The sequence below is a fragment of the Heloderma suspectum genome, chromosome 2 (genome assembly GCF_057233095.1).
Source record: "Heloderma suspectum isolate Gila_16-S chromosome 2, 16-S_ref, whole genome shotgun sequence".
In the NCBI taxonomy this organism is placed as follows: Eukaryota; Metazoa; Chordata; class Lepidosauria; order Squamata; family Helodermatidae; genus Heloderma; species Heloderma suspectum.
The window spans coordinates 340721019-340736959 of NC_139459.1; the positions used below are offsets into that span (position 1 = coordinate 340721019).

Here is a 15941-nt window from a genome sequence, read left to right on the forward strand (position 1 = left end):
GAACTACATGTCTCATGCCTCTGTTTGCTTATTAAATCTATTACAGGAGGAGATGGGCATTTTTAGGGGAGAATCTTCAGGTAGAAGTGGGTGCTTAACCTTCTCCCTGCCATTCTCTTGCAAAAGCTCCCCCCACTGTAGCAGCCATATCGGGGGTCAGACTAAGTAGCCTCATGCAGTCTCATGCTTCATGTTCTTGCTGAGCTCTTTCTCCTTTGAATATATTGTTGTAAGCTGACGAGACACAGGAATTCCTTATCTTGTCAAAGGTCATACAATTGTATATCTTGTTCTCTGCTGTTCTCTTCTGTTCTCTCCTTATCATGGCTACCCTATAACCCAGTTCTTGTATTATAAACAATGGTGCTACGAGAAGAAATGTTGAGGACTGCAACCCCTCGCAGGAGGGGGAGGAGGAGCTGTTTCATATGTGTCACAATGTCTATAAAACCAATGTGCTAATGTATTTCGGGGCTTCTGGCTCTTTGGCAATGATTCCAGCCTTAAGCCCGCACATTAAATAAAGAATCTCTTTTTCCTTCACTCCGTGGTCTCTCTGACTCTAAGTTCTGCAACACCACTTCCTTTTTTTTAATTACTGTTTTGTCTTGCTGGGTTCTGATACCAGAAAATGCCTGGCTTCAAGGGTCCGTGTGGAGAGCTTAAATACCCCCTCCCACCCAATGATTCACTCCTGCGTTCACATCATCACATGTGTTTTTTTGAGTTAATGCATAGTTTATTTGGAGCATCAGTTTCTTTTGATGGTATCCCATTCTCTTGTTCCCAGAGCTTCAGAAATACTTCATACCTTCTCATATCACAATTATTTTTTTGAAGTCTTCACTAAAGCATTTTGATTTCATGTTTGTCAGGAGCATACCTGAATCCAACATACCTCTGGAAATCTAGACTGATTTGCCAGGTAGAAGGACGGATTTTCTCTGCCTTTTAAGTGGCTAAATGGAAAGTGTGTAGAACATTCCCCACATCAGCATCAAAAAATGACACCCGGTTTCTGCCGTAATCCTGGTAAACACCGATTGTCTTAGGGATGTCACATTTTAATTTGAGGTCCCCAACTGTGAGACTGCCGCTCTCCCCTTTGCTCACAACCCAAATGCCCTCTTGTAGTTTTGGTAAGAGTATATATTCCTTCCTCTTCAGAGATTCTCTGGCCACCCCAACCGCCCAGATTCCTGCCTTCCCTGCCCTCACTTCCCAATAATGCCTCCCTGAGGTGAACCCCTCACAGCCCAGCACACAGTAAAAATAGCTAAATCGTTGGGGATAGTCAGTCAAATTGGGCAAAGCCTTCCTCCAGGTCAGAATTTTCTGATCAGCACATACAGTGAGTTGAAGGTGAGCAGTGTCTGGATCCAGAGTTACTTTTACTGTTGAATCATAGAATCATAGAATAGTAGGGTTGGAAGGGGCCTACAAGGCCATTGAAGAGAGACGATGGAGAGATTGTGATCCTATACATCAGCGATGGGGACTGTGTGGCCCTCCAGATGTTGGACTGCAACTCCCAGTATTCCTTGCTGTTGGCTGTGCTGGTGAGAGTTGATGGGAGTTCTAGCCCAAGAACATCTGACGGGCCACACGTTCCCCACCCCTGCTATAAATGTCTACTTGGAATTACTTGCAGGTAAGCGGCCACAGGATTGTAGTCTTCATGGCATGCCTTCCCCATCAAAATCAATGGGACTGAAGTCAGTCGTGACTAACTCTTCACACCAATTTCAATGGGACCCAATTGCAACTACGTCTGGGCCAAACCCAATATAACGTCATGGTTTTTTAAACCAGCCATGCTGGCTGGGGAATGCTGGGAATTGGGAGGAGTTTTTTCTGCCGAGACACGCATAGGATTGCCCCTTAAATCTCTCAGCTTAATACCTGTGAATCCTCACAGAGTCTCCTGCAGGATAATGTCTTTTTTTGAGAAGGCGTGAAATTTATCTGGCAGCGGGAAAGCCCACACTTTGTACCTAAGGAGACAACAGAATCTTTCAGCATCATCATGGTATTGGTTGGCAAAAAAAAAAATGAAATAAAATAAAGCAATCGACTTGCGTTCAGTAAGTTTGGAAAGCAAGATCTGAGCAATGCCCACTGAAAGGCTGCAGACCCCAGGCCTAGCGCAGTATACTTTGGAGCAGCCTTCCCCAAACTGGTGCCCTCCAGATGCATTCAATTCCAGTTCCCATGCAGGGAGTTTTAGTCCAATGCATCTGGAAGACACTAGGCTGGGGAAGGCCGACTTCGAAAAAGAAAACCAAGACAACAACAAAGAGTAAAACCCACATCATTTATTTATTATGACTTCTTAAGAGAGACTGGCTGCAAAAATCAGTAATTAACAACAAAATGACATCAGTATCTGAAGCAAACAAAAAACACCCATACTACTCTGTTACATTGATATACGTTTACGATTGCTCATCAGACACACACACACACAATGGGCTGTATCCACATTTAGTCATACTTAAGTGTAGGTGCATTAGAACAGAAGAGCAGCTCTGCTGGATCAGACCCAGGGTCCATCTAGCCCAGCATTCTGTTCACACAGTGGCCAGCCAGATGCACACGGGAAACCCACAAGCAGGACATGAGCGCCACAGCACCCTCCCACCCATGTTCCCCAGCAACTGGTGTACATAGGCTCACTGCCTCTGTTTCTGGAGGTAGCACCTAGCCATCAGGGTTAGTAGCTGTTGATAGCCTTCTCCTCCATAAATTTGTCTAACTCCCTTTTAAAGCCATCCAAATTGGTGGCCTTCACTACATCTTGTGGTAGCGAATTCCATAGTTTTACTACGCTCTGTGTGATGAAGTACTGCTTTTTATCTGTCCTGAATCTCCCACCAATCAGCTTCATGGGATGACCCCAGGTTCTAGTATTTTGAGAGAGGGAGAACAATGTTTCCCTATCCACATTCTCCACACCATGCATAATTTTGTAGACCTCTATCATGTCTCCCCTCACACTCCTTTTTTCCAAGCTAAACAAGCCCAGCTCCCTCAGAGGGGAGATGCTCCAGCCCCTTGATCATTTTAATCCTATTAAAATCAATGGGACTTAATCATGGCTTACTTGTTCCACTGATTTCAATGGGCCTATTCTAAGCATGACTAAGTCTGGATCCAACCCAGTCATTCTTATAAAAGACAGGATTGAGAGTGTGGTGAGAACTATGATGGGGTGGCATGGGGTGGGGTCAGACCAAAGATGGAAGCCAAGGAGGCAACTGGTGGCAGGTCCAGGGGGGAAAATGTGATATCTCAACAACAGGAGCACAACTTTGAGGTAAGATATACAGACTAGGCGAGAGAAATGAGAAGTGTATATTTATTGGTCCGTACCTGTGCAGAAAAGAAGCATTACAGCTGTCTTACCCAACCTGGTGCACTCCAGATGTGTTAGACTGCAGCTCCCAACATAAAATATTTGTTAAAGAGGTTTGCAACTCAGGAACACTTAACTGAGAAAATCAGTCCAGCCCTACATTCTGGGAAGATGGTACCTAGGTCAATAGTTCTCCAGCATAGCCAGTTCAGGAAGTGGAACGGGGATGTGAACAGGTTATGAAAGTTGGGTGTGGTCTCTGTGTGTCTTGTACTGGAGGTTTTGGGGGGGGGGGTTAGAACTTGGGCTGATTCACTCGGAATGTGGACAATTGTGGGGAAACAGTTGTACCTTAAACGGGTTCATTGTCAACATGTTCCAACCTGTATCCTGAGAAGTATGAGGAAGAAGAAACCACATCTCATTCCCCCTTTCTCTCTGTCTGCTTCCATTTAATGGAGATGGGTATGTTCCTTCAGGCGGCTAACACTAGTAAAACACTAAAAGACAGAAGTGTACACAGTCCTGAGACCCTTCTCTGAATACTGCATGAGGATAAGCGATAGCTCAAGGTTTTCTCAGTATCCTAGAAGGGGGTGGCGGGAGAGGCAGAAATGGACAGTTATGTCTGTGGTTTTATATTCACAAACCAAGTTATTCTGGTGAAATACCACTCCTGTTGTTGTAACTCATATACAGCAGAATTGCTTTCGCAGCCAGGCACTTCTGGTGAGGGGCAGTCAGGAATGGAGCTATGCAGTCTCCTCTCTGACCTCCAGTCACAGGATGGACAGAAGGGGCTTGAGCCACTTAAGTCACCGAATGCTTTGGATTTTCAGTCTTCTATTCTGTCCACAAATGTATATACAAGCCAACAATTATAACTCCCCGTAGAGATGAACCAAAACACGAATCCAGAACTGAAGTTCCAGCCAGATCTTCCCTCTTCCTTGTGGGAAGGACCAAAAGACAAGGTCCAACCCCCACATCCACGTTACAATGTACAACGGTGCACATTACACACAAAAGCAAGACACTGGAGCACTGACAAACCATTAAGGTGGACACACTTCCTGCCTTGCATGTGACACTTGTCTGCTCATAAGAAACATTCAGGCCCTGCGTGACCATCTCTCAAGGTGGACAGGGCAGAGGGCAGCCTCCTATCCAGCTGATGGCCACCTCCTAGTACAGCCGTACCCAACCTGGTGCCCTCCAGATGTTTTGGAGAACAACACCCATCATCCCTCATCATTTGCCATGCTGGCTGGGGATGCTGGGGGTCGTAGTCCAAAATATCCGGAAGGCACCGTGTTGGGAAATCTAGTAATAAATAATGTAATAAATACATAGTATGCAAATTGGGGTGGTGGGAGGGAATCAGAGGAATGTACATTTCCCACTCTCATTTTCAAACTCTTGCCAAGACTCCAAGATCTCACTTGCAGAAATGCACTTGGTGGCTGCTGCCTCTTCTCTTCCATCTCACGGATGAGGGTATTGCTGAGGTAGATGTCACCAGAGAGTTTGGCGGCAAATTCCTCCTCTGCCTCCACAAGGTCTTCCAATTGGCCCAGTATGGCACCCTTTTGCTGTTTCAGAAACTTCTCTACTTCCTCAAATCTGGACACAATCTTTTGCCTCTCCGCATCTATCTTTGTCTGTGAAGCACAGACATAAACACAAATAAGTACAGAGTGTATACAGATGTACCCAAACGAAAGTGAACGAATGGATTTGATAAGATTCATGGCTTTGCTTTTTGGCCAATAAGGGGACAGACAACTGAACAACTGGCCATACAGTGGCCCAATAGATCCAGCTGCCCTAGACAGATGTTCCATCTACCCAACAAAATAGCCGATTATATATAATAATGTCTCATATATGAAACATTAGGTTGGATCCATACTCACCAGAAACTCCTTGTATCTGTCCTCGTCCTCAGTGCAAAAGCTAACTCTCTCCTCTCTCTTTGCCCTCCAAGCCTGCAACTGGGTCTCCAGTTTTTCCTGAGGAAGGAAAAATATTTAGTTGAAACTCAGTCTCTTGCCCAGAATACATGGCCTCTCCTGGCGATGGGACCTGCGAGCTCACAAAGTGGCCAGATGAGTGAGACAAGTTTTCCAACAGTAAATTGAGTGTGATCCATGCACACACAGAATATGAGACCTGGTTCACACGAGCAAACAACCCAACAATCTACAGTGTTGATACATCACGTTCATACATCACAACAACAACCCAGGAACGGGGCATTCCAGAAAGTAGAAGTGACAGGCAAGCAGGATCCAGTGCACTCCCATGCAGCCACGCTAATTCCTGGGTTGTTTAACCCAGGAATTTGCCATTATGTGCAAACTAAGTCACTGAGGGAAGTTATGAGCTGTAGAACAGATACCAATGGTTTGGATAAGCTGACTAACTTTTTAATATATCTCCCAGATATACTGTGGGGGTGTGTGGAGCAATCCTACGGCCCCTAGACAGCACTCCGACCTCAGAGCCAGGAATCCGTGCTCCTGCCCTCTCCCCCTCAGAGCCAGTGCAGAGAACAGCATGCTGGCTGCCTCTCGGAGGTTGGGAACTTGACCTCAGAGAGGGGGTAATGGGGGCATTCAGCACACAGGGTGGGGAGGGGATTGGAGAGGCTGAGATATGAACTATCCCAAGTCCTCTCCAGCTTCCTCCCTTCCCCCTCCAGAATGCCCCAACTAGACCAGCAAAAAAGCCCATCTATGCAGAGTGGGAGGATGGGGAGGCGACGGTCGTCTCCACTGCTCCTCCCATCCTGCATTTGAATGATCGTAAACCAAGTCTGGAAGCTGATGACCATCAAGAACAGATACAATAGGATTGCACCCTAAACTTGCAAACATTGGCCTACCTTAAAAGAAATTGTTTGCCAAGAGTTAGTGAGATAGGCACAACAAATAAAGCTGCTTTGCAAGCTATTTAGCAATGTCTTGTGCTGACTTTTGTTCAACATCACATTTTAACCTGTGTATCATAGAGAATTAATATATCCTGGTTTTAATATGTATGATGGGCTGGTGGCCTGTAGCCAATATTTTGTGCTGTTCTGTATCTTGTTATGGATGATGGCTAAAGCAGTAGAGATGAGCTAAAGAAAGGTGGAGCCTCAAAGCTGCCTGAATTTTTTCTTCCTTCCTTCCTGAGCAGGCAACTCTCCAGGGCAATAGAGGAGCTGCCATGTTAGTCAGTGCGACTTTTGGGTGTCTCTGAGAATTCCTGCACTGCAAGCTGTGCTTTATTGGTATAATGCTGCCACCTGTCTGAAATCTAAGAAAGGGAGGGCTAAAAATTATAAATTAGTTCATAAACTTTTGAAATTCTGAAACCTATTGTTGGGGGCTCAATTTGAATGCCACAACATATGAAAAGCTAGCTGTATAATGCAAACTGTGAAACATCTAACATGAAAACGTGGATCGTGCTTGCATCTGCTTTGCATTTTTATGCTGGCTTTTTCATTCTTGGTATTTTACAATGTGTTTGCTGTGTGCTAGTTCACTGTTCTGAGTACATCTAGAAATTATAGTTCAAAATAACCAGAAGTGGTTCCACCATTTAAATGTGGGGCTGCCATGGTTTCTTCATTCACTTTTTACTGGGGATCCATTTGTCAATGTCATCATACTATTCTCTCCAAGTGCTTCCAGACGGAGGGCTCCTGGTGCTAAGACATTGTGACAAAAGACATTGTGCAGCCATTCTGGCTTTTCCTCCTTAACAGATGTTTTTGTGGGAGGAACCTGGAAGAAGCAGTGGGAAAATGGAAGAAGCTATGGGAAAACCTGAGGGGGTTACAGGTGGAATATGACATTGCCTGGATTTCCTGTAAAATTCCATGAATAGGCAGGGCAATTGATTGCACGATAAAAGCCTTGTCTGGAAGCACCCCTCCAGTGTTTTCCCTGGGATCCCTCCATCTTTCTTCAGACTGCAGAAAATCCAACTTAAAAAAAAGCAGAACAGTAGCAGAATCTTGTGCTACTCTTCCATCTTTTTCAAGAGGCTTGCTTTTGACGAGTGCAGTGACGTATTCAGTGAGTGAACCTATTGCCATGCATCTCTTCTTCAGCGGGCCTTACTACCTTTCCAGTTCTCACCATTTCATTAATTTTGATTGATTTTTAATTTGCACTGAAACACCTTTTGGAATTCGTTACATTTGTATCCCGTCTTTCCTTCAATGAGCCCAAGGTGGCATAGATGACCCTCCTCCTCTTCATTTTGTCCTCACAACAACCCTGTGAGCTAGGTTAGGCTAAGTCAGTGACTAGCCCAAAGTCATAATACAATAGCACTTAAATGAAAAGATGAAAAAGCATTTAGGGCAAATTTAAAAATTGATGTAAAAAAACCCCCCACCCATGCTGCCATACAATTATTATAATTGTACTTCAATAAAAATGGCTTTAGCATACATTTAAAAATTGATTTAAAAACAATGGCATGTTCAGGTAAATTGCCCCTCCCGCAGCACCATTGCTATGTCACACCCACTAGCATGGATGGAACAGCGCAGGATGTACATACACAAAAATGTGTGTATTCCGGGCCCAACTCAAAGCACTGGTGTTAACATTCAAAGCCCTAAACAGCTTGGGGCCAGGTTATCTGAAGGATCGTCTCCTCCCATATTTACTTGCTCAGACCCTAAGTTCACCTTCAGCATCCTTCTCTGGGAGCCCCTGCCAAAGGAAGTGAGGTGGGTGACTACCAAGAAGAGGGCCTTTTCTGTTGTAGCTCCCCAGTTGTGGAAGGCTCGCCTGGTGACTATGTTGTGCTCTTTCTGGCAATAGGTGAAGACCTGTTTATTTTCCCAGGCATTTGAGTCTTTTAGCTCTTTCGATTTAAATCTGTTATTGTATTTTAAATCTCTGCATTGCTGCTAGGTTTTATTTTGGTTTGTACAGTTATATTGTAGTTTCAGGCTTTTACATTTTAGATGGTATTTTATGATGCATTCTGTGGTTTTAATTGTTGTGAACCGCCCAGAGAGCTTTGCTATTGGGCAGTATAGAAATGTATCAAATAAATAAATAAATAAATAAATAAATAAATAAATAAATAAGGCTTGTAAACCCTACCCAAACTGTGGAAAGTCCATTCAAATTCTGCAGGTAGTTTACAGTGGATGAGCAATGATTGGGTGGTGCTAGGATCATTTCCTTCTACACGTACTTCCCAGACCCTAAGGACATAGTCTGAGACCCCTTTCCAGGTGTGCCCACCTAATGAGAGGCAGGTGGCTACTAGAGAGAGAGCCCTCTCAGCAGTTGATGCACCCAGCAGCCTCTGAGCCCTACTCTGGTGCAACCCAGGGGCCCACTGCTGAGAAAGCCCCAACTTCACTACACTTCCTTCTTGCTCTTGTCACCTGTTTGCTGTTGACACACCCACTGGTGCACCAGGGATGAGCCAGTTAACAGGTGCGGCAACAATGAGAAACAGCAGCTGCTGCCCTCTGCTTGCTTACTCACCAGCTCTTCTCAGTAATGGCAGGGCCAGCCCTACCATTAGGCAGAGTGAGGCACCCGGACGCTGGATGGTGTGGAGGGGACAATAGTAGCAGCCCCCGGGCTGTTCCCCTCTGTCAGAATACAGAGCTGTGTGTTCCAGGCATTCCTGCCCTGCCCCCCTAAGCTAGCCTGCTGCCCTCAGGTGAGGTGGAAGATGCTGTCTCATCAGCGGTGTTTAAGGAAGATCCAGCTGCCAGTCCTGTCAGCTTCCATGGGTGGAATGGAGGAGGCGCCATCTTCTCCTTCGCCTCAGGAAGAAAAATGTCTTGGGCCAGCCCTGCGTAATGGCACTGAGGAGTGTGAAGGCACACTGAAGGCCCCCCCACACAGACAGCATTTTGCCAATGCACCCCAAATCTACAAGTGCTGCAGATGCACCCCCCAATCTGTCCTCCCACTGCTTTCCCAAGTCAGACCATAAGGACTATAAAGGCAACATACCTTCACTTGCAGAGGTACAGATCTCTTGTACTTCATAATAGGCAGAGGTTTACAATGTTGCCCACAATGCAACCAGGAGCAGCCCCTGTCAATGTTAAGAAATGCTCTTTCTCAGGACTGGCACTGCTGTACCATTTACACACTGCTTCTAGCTTGCTAGGGTCTTTCAGTCTTTATTGTGTTTGCTCCCACTCACTCTGTGCAATAGATCACTTATTCCCATCTTACAGATAGGGCAAACCGAGGCAGCATAATAAAACCTATGGCTGAGGTATGACTTCCTCCTGATTTCCAGCTCTTTGCCGATTGCATCACACTTGCAGGAAAGCTGCAAGACAGTTAACTTGGCAAGACCACATCCTGAGTCCATGGCAATGCTGGGATATCACCCTAGGTTCAAACTCTACATCCACCAGACCAATCTCATGGGAAAGAAATAAAGATTAGGACTTTGATATAAAGATCACTTTGTACGAGCAGAAAGAAGTTATTTTCACACATGAGGCTGGGAGCCTCAGATTTATCTCTTAAGTACAACACCCCCAAAAGCCATTCCAGACAGTCCCCCAGTACTCTGAAGCGGCTTTCTCGAAGGCACAGGTGGTGGGTGGGAGGTGATCAGCAATCTCCCCTCTAATGAAATAATGTGCCTTCCACTCACACATGCAGATCTTTGGGTCTAAGCTTTTGTTTTCAAAATGTGTTAGCTGGGTGTTACAGCCACCATCAGACCTCATATTTGCAGCCCTACTGCAACAAATTATATAGTATAAAAGCTGTATCCTGTAAGCATCTCTAACAATGCTGAAGGGCATGAGTGATGCTGCCAAAATATGGCTTTGCAGATTTCTTACCTTGTAATTCCGGACAGCTTCCTCAGCAGGCATGAAAACACAAGTTGTGTGTTCCTTGGATTCTGTGCAGGTGGAACACATGAGCTTCTGTTCATCCTTGCAGAAGAGATTCAGAGGCACCTGGTGCATCTTGCACATTTTCTCCCCACTTACACTTTTTTCTGTCTCTAACTTAATCCTTAATCCTATTCCCACAATGTTCCTTAGTTCTTTGTTTGGCCCGAACTTTTTCTTCAGGGATATTTCTCCGCACCGAGGACAGGAGAAATCAGTCTCCCATTCCCTCGAATACTGAGTGATACAGGCCTGGCAGAAACTGTGCCCACGGTCAATGGACACCGGCTCAGTGAAATATTTGTGGCAGAGAGAGCACGAAACTTAATCTTGAAGTTTTTGTACCAAGCTAACTGCAGCCATGGCTGCCTGTGCAGAGCAACTGACTACGTTTCTGTTTCCTGATCTCAGCTGACTGATAGAATAGAAAGTGGCTGTTCCTGAAACCTGCTGGCTCATTGCGTTGGAGAAAAAAATATACAACTCAGTACTCAGCAAGCTTTTCTAGGCTAGCAGTAGAACCAAGAATTTACATTTGTTGTTGTTGTTCAGTCGTTAAGTCGTGTCCGACTCTACGTGACCCCATGGACCAGAGCACGCCAGGCCTTCCTGTCCTAAGAGTTTACATACGCAACACTAAAAAGCACTATAGAGACTCTCTTGCTCCATTTGTATGTGGTGAACAGGAGCTATATATACAGAAGACAAACTAACACAATTCTTTAGAGGTCTACTCAGAAGTAAGTTCCATTTAGTAAGTTCCATACTCCCAGGTATGGGACTGCAGTATAAATGTAGATTCTAGTCAGTGTAGGGTTGGTATGTGCTAGAGGCACTTAAGAACAATATTTTAGGGCTAAAACCATTGCAGTAATATATTATTATAACCCCATAATGCCCAGAACACATCTGGAACAGAGCAGAATGGCCCAGAATGGCCATTTCCAAGTGAGTCAACTCAACCAAACTCACCAGTCACACATAACTCCATGGCAGGGATGCAATAAGCCACAAAATGTCAAAAGAAACCACATTCCAATACCTGTTCTGGGCAATAGTCCGTATTCCACAAAACAGGCCGGAACAGCAACTTCCAAGTGAGCCAAATCAACTAAACTCACCAGTTACACCAGGCTAGATGGGATCAATATAATAAGCCACAAAACATCCACAGAAACCACCTTTCAGGATTAGCTGCATCAGTTCCATCTAGTAAAATGACAGTGGTGTATTTGGTTAGTTTCACTCACTCATAAGTTGCCACTCTGGGCTATTTCCCCACAACAGTTTTGACTAATTTTGCTCACTTTAAAGTTGCAGTTCCAGGCCATTTTGTGGAACATGGACTATTGCCCGGAAGGGGTATCGGAACATGGTTGCTGGGGATGTTTTCTGGCTTATTGCATCCCTGCCATGGAGTTATGTGAGATTGATTTTGCTCATTCGGAAGTGGCCATTCCTTTCTGTTCTGGACATTATGGGGTTAATAATACAATATTACAAGGGCTTTAGCCCTATTGTTCTCAAGTGTTTCTAACACATGCCACTATTTTTGGCTTTAAAAAAAATATATATATAAAGGGCCCATTCCGGCTTTCACACTGCCCCCTAGCCATGGTAACCTTCTGGGCTGCTTGGAAGGGATGAGAGTGAAGGCCTCATTACAATTTAATTTAGTCAAATGCATAGCCAGCAGTTTTTTGTTTTTGTTTTAAATCCTAAGTGGTGGGGGGAGTGATTTTCACAGGAACTAGAGCACTCCAGGGAAGGGAGATTTAATTCTTTCCTCCCCATTCCTCCTCCTGATGAAAATTTTACCTCACCCTCAGCATGGAGCTATGAGGTCAAGAAAAAAAAAAAAGGAACTTACATTAAACCTCCCTCCCCATATCCTGCAGTCCTGATTAAAATTAAGGGCCTTGATACTTAGCAGTAATGCTTTTTAAAAATCAAAATGACATTGCACGCAATGTGTTTAATGTAGTTCGGTCTTGAGAGTCAGCACTGGATGATGATCCTAGTCTCTTCTGGAGGGACATGAGAAGGTGGTGCTGCTCCACCCATGACCTGTAGTGTAGTGGAGCCAGGGCTTACAATCCCTGTTGTAACGCAGAGTATTTTGGGATGGTTTGGTCTTGAATGAGTCATTAAGACCCATTAGCTTTGCAAAAGACACTCTCTATGATGTAGAGATAGATCAACACAGCTGCCTGCATTTCTGGATTCTTCTTGGGGGATGGCTATGAGAATGCACTCCTGCATGTCAAAATGTACCATTACACCACTGTCCATGGCCACTTGACTACAGATGCAGGGATCCATCTTGTCTCCCACGCTGTTTCAACATCTACATGGAAGCGGGTTGTTACCTGGAGACTTGGCTTCACTTATCTGTGTTGATACACAGGTGACAACCAGCTCTATTCATTTCCATCTGCTAATCCCAGGGGGACCATGGAAGCCCTGAAGCAGTGTTTGGCATCAGTATTGCACTGGATGAAGGCCATGATGCTAACGCATGACCTGGTGCTGGTAGTGGGTATTTTGAAGATTTGAAATTGTGCGTATAGGCCGTTTTGGATGGGTTTGCACTTCCCTTAAGCAGCGGATTCATTGTCTTAGTTGTCTCCTTGGTAGGGATGTCAGAGAATTCCGCCACGGATCTCGGTGAGGCCGAATGCCAGTGCCCCCCAAAATCTGTGGCGGAACGGCCTGCCGCCCCACGGATCCCCGCGGGACAAGACTTACCTGGGGCGGATCTTCCGGGCGGCTGCCGCCACCGCCATTTGCAGGTCTTGTTAAAAAAAAAAAAAAAGACGTGATAGGCTACGTAAAGATTTACGAAGCCTATCATGGCTGGGTGGGTTTAAAAAAAAACACCTGCGTACGCAAATGGTGGCGGCTACGGCCGCCACCATTTGCATTCCTTATTTTTGGCCGTCTTAGTCTACGTAAATATTTACGTAGACTATGATGGCGAAAATAAAGGGGAACGCAAGTAGCGTAGTGGGCGCTATTTGCATCCCTTTTTGATTCGCTGTTTTAGCCTACGTAAAGATTTACGTAGGCTAAAATGGTGAATCAAAAAGGGACGCTAATAGCGCCCACTACGCTACTTACGTTCCCCTTTATTTTCGCCATCATAGTCTACGTAAATATTTACGTAGACTAAGACGGCCAAAAATAAGGAATGCAAATGGTGGCGGCCGTAGCTGCCGCCATTTGCGTACGCGCCCCCCCCCCGAGCCCTCGGTGGCTGGAAATCCGGCTGCGGACGGCTCTGGGCTGGCTGGGCCTGGCCGGCTGTTCCACGGAGCTGCTGCAGAGCACAGCCAGCCATCGAGGATTCCGGGGGGGGAGGAACGGATCGCCTCCCCCCCCCCCGGTCGAGGATTCTAGGGGGAGGGACGAACGCCTCCCCCCCCCCCCATCAACATGATCTGCGAAAGGTAAGTCACTTCCGTACATTCCTACTCCTTGGACCCAGCTCTGCTCTTTTATAGGTAGGTGGAAGCAGTGGTCAGGAGCTCCTTTTATCAGCTTCAGCTGGTTCATCAGCTGCTCAGCTTTAGCTTTGGTCATTCATCCCCCAGTAACATCTGCAGTGGATTAGTGCATTCTGCAAGGGGGCTGCCTTCAAAGACAGTTTGAAAACTTCAGGAGGTTAAAAATGCAACTGTGAACAGCTTAGAGATGTCATTATATGAAGTGGTATAGAACATAAATAATGACCGCCAGATCATTTGAGGGGTTTAGCAAACTGAAATCTTATGTTGTCAACGTCAGCTACCAGTCTTCCCCCACCCCACCCCCACGGCTCAATCCAAAGGACTGGAGTTGATGCTTAAAGCCCACAGATCTCCCTAGTCCAATGGCCCAAAGGAAAGCAGCCACAGAGCAACAGAAGCAGTTCCTGAGTTCATGCTACCCAAGAGGAAGTGGAACAGCAGAGCGAGGTGAGTATATGCAGCAGCAGCTGTCATGCTCAGCTACTTTCTCTGATGCAACAACTGTCATCACTGTGGCCGCCAAGACAGGCGAAGGAAGCAACCAGCAAATCAGGTGGCGTCACAACACCACCACCAGACTTGGCAGCTACAGCCCAAAACCTACTATGTAGCCATCCCCCCCTGCCCCTCCTAGGGCAACAGTCACATTCAGAAGCAGGTAGCCCAATGACTAGCCACCCCTCCCCAGGGGGCACTGCAGTTCAACAAAGGCAGCCTGCACACTTGGGAAAGTTACAACTTATACTGGTACTGAGCTCCAGAGACACTTGGGATAAGAGAAAAGATTGACAACTAAGTGGTACCTGGGGGGCTCAGACTAAAGCCACATCAGGGCAGTGTTGTCACCCTCAACCTCCCCTCACACCCAGCCTGGAGATGCAGTAAATGGGCAGAAACATTTGCAGCAAACACACCTCCAAAGGCATTGGAAGGGGATAGGGGGTGAAGCAAGCAGCAACCCTAACGCAGGTGAGTCAGCCTGAGGAGGGACGTGAGCACAGGCCTCCTGCAGTGGGAGTTGGCGCCTTGGCTTCTCACAGATGAGGTGGCAAATCTCCATCAGGACTGAACCACACACACAGCTTGAATACTCCACTCAAAAAAACAAAAAGTCCTTCTACCTACAGAAGCATCCCTGCTTGTGTCAGGGAGAATGTATAGAAGAACATTCAGGCTGTGAGACAACCTCCTCCTCCACAGTGGTAAAATGCAGGAACAGGTTTACTTGTTAGGACTAGGCCTTTGTCCACTGGACAGATATTGACTACAGCACATACCGCTTTGCCATCAACAACCAACGAGGTGGTGGGGTGGACTAGCTTTGTAGAAGGCATTTCCTTCCAATTCTATGCCTTACAGTAGGGCTGGGAAAATTCAGGTCTGGGGGCTGTTTCTGCTTCTGGTCCCCCCTCCCCACCGCACTCCTGCTGACAATGCCCCATAGACTTTGATGGAGGCAAAAGAACATGTCTGATTTGCCACTTTTCAGCAAGAAACCATTACAACAGCCAACTTCAGCTTGAAGACAAGGTAGATTTGGCCACCGGAGCATTTTGTAGCGGTCTGGGGCTGGTCTGGGGGGAGGCGGTGGCCCTTTTCAGAGTCCCTTTTCTATTCTATGTGTGTGCAATTATACAGGCTTCCTCATACATTTGAGCTTTTCAGACCAGCACACTGCTGTATTTGAGTGAAACCCAAAGGGTAGGCTTCCCTCCTTATTCACAAGGGACAACTAGGAAAGCAAAGATCAGGGTCTCGCAATAACTTTCACTTCTCCCTCTTCATAATCAATATTTAAGAACTCTTCCCAAACGCAATCTCTCCTTCGAAGAAAGGCATGCAGGTGCCTAGTAGCAGCAGACTGTGAGAAATCCTAGAGGACATTTTTAGTCAGAACTCACAAGACCCCGTATAACCCCTTCAAATGAGCAAGTCCATGACAGCAGGCACAAACAGGCAGTTGGAGTTAGAACATAGAGCGCGCCATGCTGGATTAGACCAACGGTCAATCTCATCCAGCATTCTGTTCACACAGTGGCCAACCAGTTGCCTGTGGGAGTTGCCATTCAAGGACCTAATCCATCCTCTCCCAACAGTTTTCTAGTGCTTTGGAGACTGGCAGGGAAAATGTTTTAAGGGAGCCTTCCCTAACCTAGTGCCCTCCAGACATGTTAGACTA

At 46.1% G+C, this 15941-nt stretch overlaps 1 protein-coding gene across 2 annotated transcripts; it reads right to left on the reverse strand.

Moving 5' to 3' along the window:
• Window positions 1-1790: 1790 nt before the first annotated feature.
• Window positions 1791-10779, reverse strand: LOC146355202 (tripartite motif-containing protein 10-like). Of its 2 annotated transcripts, none has more exons than XM_084830377.1 (4): window positions 10200-10779; window positions 9346-9430; window positions 5272-5367; window positions 1791-1994 (listed from the first exon to the last, which is right to left on the reverse strand). In XM_084830377.1, exons 1-4 carry the CDS (start codon window positions 10292-10294, stop codon window positions 1962-1964), a joined length of 309 nt encoding a protein of 102 aa, XP_084686503.1. In that variant the 5' UTR covers window positions 10295-10779; the 3' UTR covers window positions 1791-1961. The 2 variants fall into 2 exon arrangements, with proteins under 2 accessions (XP_084686503.1, XP_084686501.1); XM_084830375.1 differs by lacking the exon at window positions 1791-1994 and adding an exon at window positions 2009-5016.
• Between the last annotated feature and the right edge of the window lie 5162 nt (window positions 10780-15941).